This window comes from Myotis nattereri (assembly GCF_964212035.1).
Source record: "Myotis nattereri genome assembly, chromosome: 9".
NCBI classification, from domain to species: Eukaryota; Metazoa; Chordata; class Mammalia; order Chiroptera; family Vespertilionidae; genus Myotis; species Myotis nattereri.
The window spans coordinates 70,840,516-70,841,698 of NC_138084.1; the positions used below are offsets into that span (position 1 = coordinate 70,840,516).

At 45.6% G+C, this 1,183-nt stretch overlaps 1 protein-coding gene across 1 annotated transcript; it reads left to right on the forward strand.

Annotated features, from left to right (window-relative positions):
- Window positions 1-449: 449 nt before the first annotated feature.
- On the forward strand, window positions 450-545 carry SLN (sarcolipin; the record flags this gene model as incomplete). Its single annotated transcript, XM_081098994.1, has 1 exon — window positions 450-545. The coding sequence occupies one exon, from the start codon at window positions 450-452 to the stop codon at window positions 543-545; it is 96 nt and encodes a 31-aa protein (XP_080955120.1).
- Between the last annotated feature and the right edge of the window lie 638 nt (window positions 546-1,183).

A 1,183-nucleotide genomic window follows, 5' to 3' on the forward strand; every position in this document is an offset into this window, starting at 1 on the left:
TGAGGTCAAGGTGTTGAAGAGTTGATTTCTTCTGAGGCCTCTCTGGTTGGCTTGCAGATAGCCATCTTCTCCCTGCCTTCCCTGGTCTTCCCTCTATGCATGTCTGTGTCCTAATCTCCTCTTCTTATAAAGACATTGGTCATATTGGGTTAGGACTCATCTGAATGACTTAATTTTAAGTTAATTACTTTTTGAAAGACCTGATCTCCAAATATAGCTATACCCTGAGATATTGGGGGTTAGGGTTTGAACATGTGAACTTTGGGGAGCCACAACGCAGGCCATAGCACCGTCCTCTTTCACAGTGCTTCTGTTTCCTTTGAGGAAGGAATGCTCATTGAAATTCCCATGCTTTCTTTGCTACTTTCTGTTAGGGGGTGAGGACCAGCAGGAGGTCTTTGGTGTGTCTGAAGAAGTCTGCCTTCGGTTCTCACTGAGCCACTCTGAGAATGGATCTGTCTGCCCGGGAGCTGTGTCTCAACTTCACTGTGGTCCTGGTCACGGTTATCCTTATGTGGCTCCTTGTGAGGTCCTATCAGTCCTGAGACGGCATGCCACTCTCCAGGGATTGACTGCAACGCTCCAGAGCTGCCGGCTGTATGTCCTGAGATCCCACTGCTGTAATGGGATGCCTTTCCTGGCACCCTAAGGCACTTCTGACCTGCACACACCATCTCTGAGGCGCCTCCCGTGTTAGGATCAATTGTGTGTTCTCTAAAGATGCTGCTCCCAAGGGCTGCCAAGAGTTTGCCAGTCAACATTAGATTTATTCCCCAACGCTTATGGCAAATGTGTTAGCTAAGCCACAAGGTTAAAAGGAAACTGGATTCATGATGATGTAGAATTATAAAAAGCCCCTAACCTGTCTCACCACACATCCCTCCAACCCACACTGTCTGCAACCAAACTTTAAATCATCCCGCCAGAAGAAAGAAATGTTAGAGGAAGTCTTTGTCAGCCCCTGTCACAGCTATCGTGTGAATAAAGTTAAGTCAACCACAAAAATGACTTTCAGAATTTATTTTGGCTTCTATTTGTGATACTGCATCTGACCCTTGGCTGGGATTGAAGTGACAAATGTTATAGTATTTCTAGCATTTGAGCTAAGCCAAGATGCTCCAACTGTGGAGGATTTGAAACCAAGTCAATTAAGAGTGTCACATTTCAAATAATTCCACTGGCT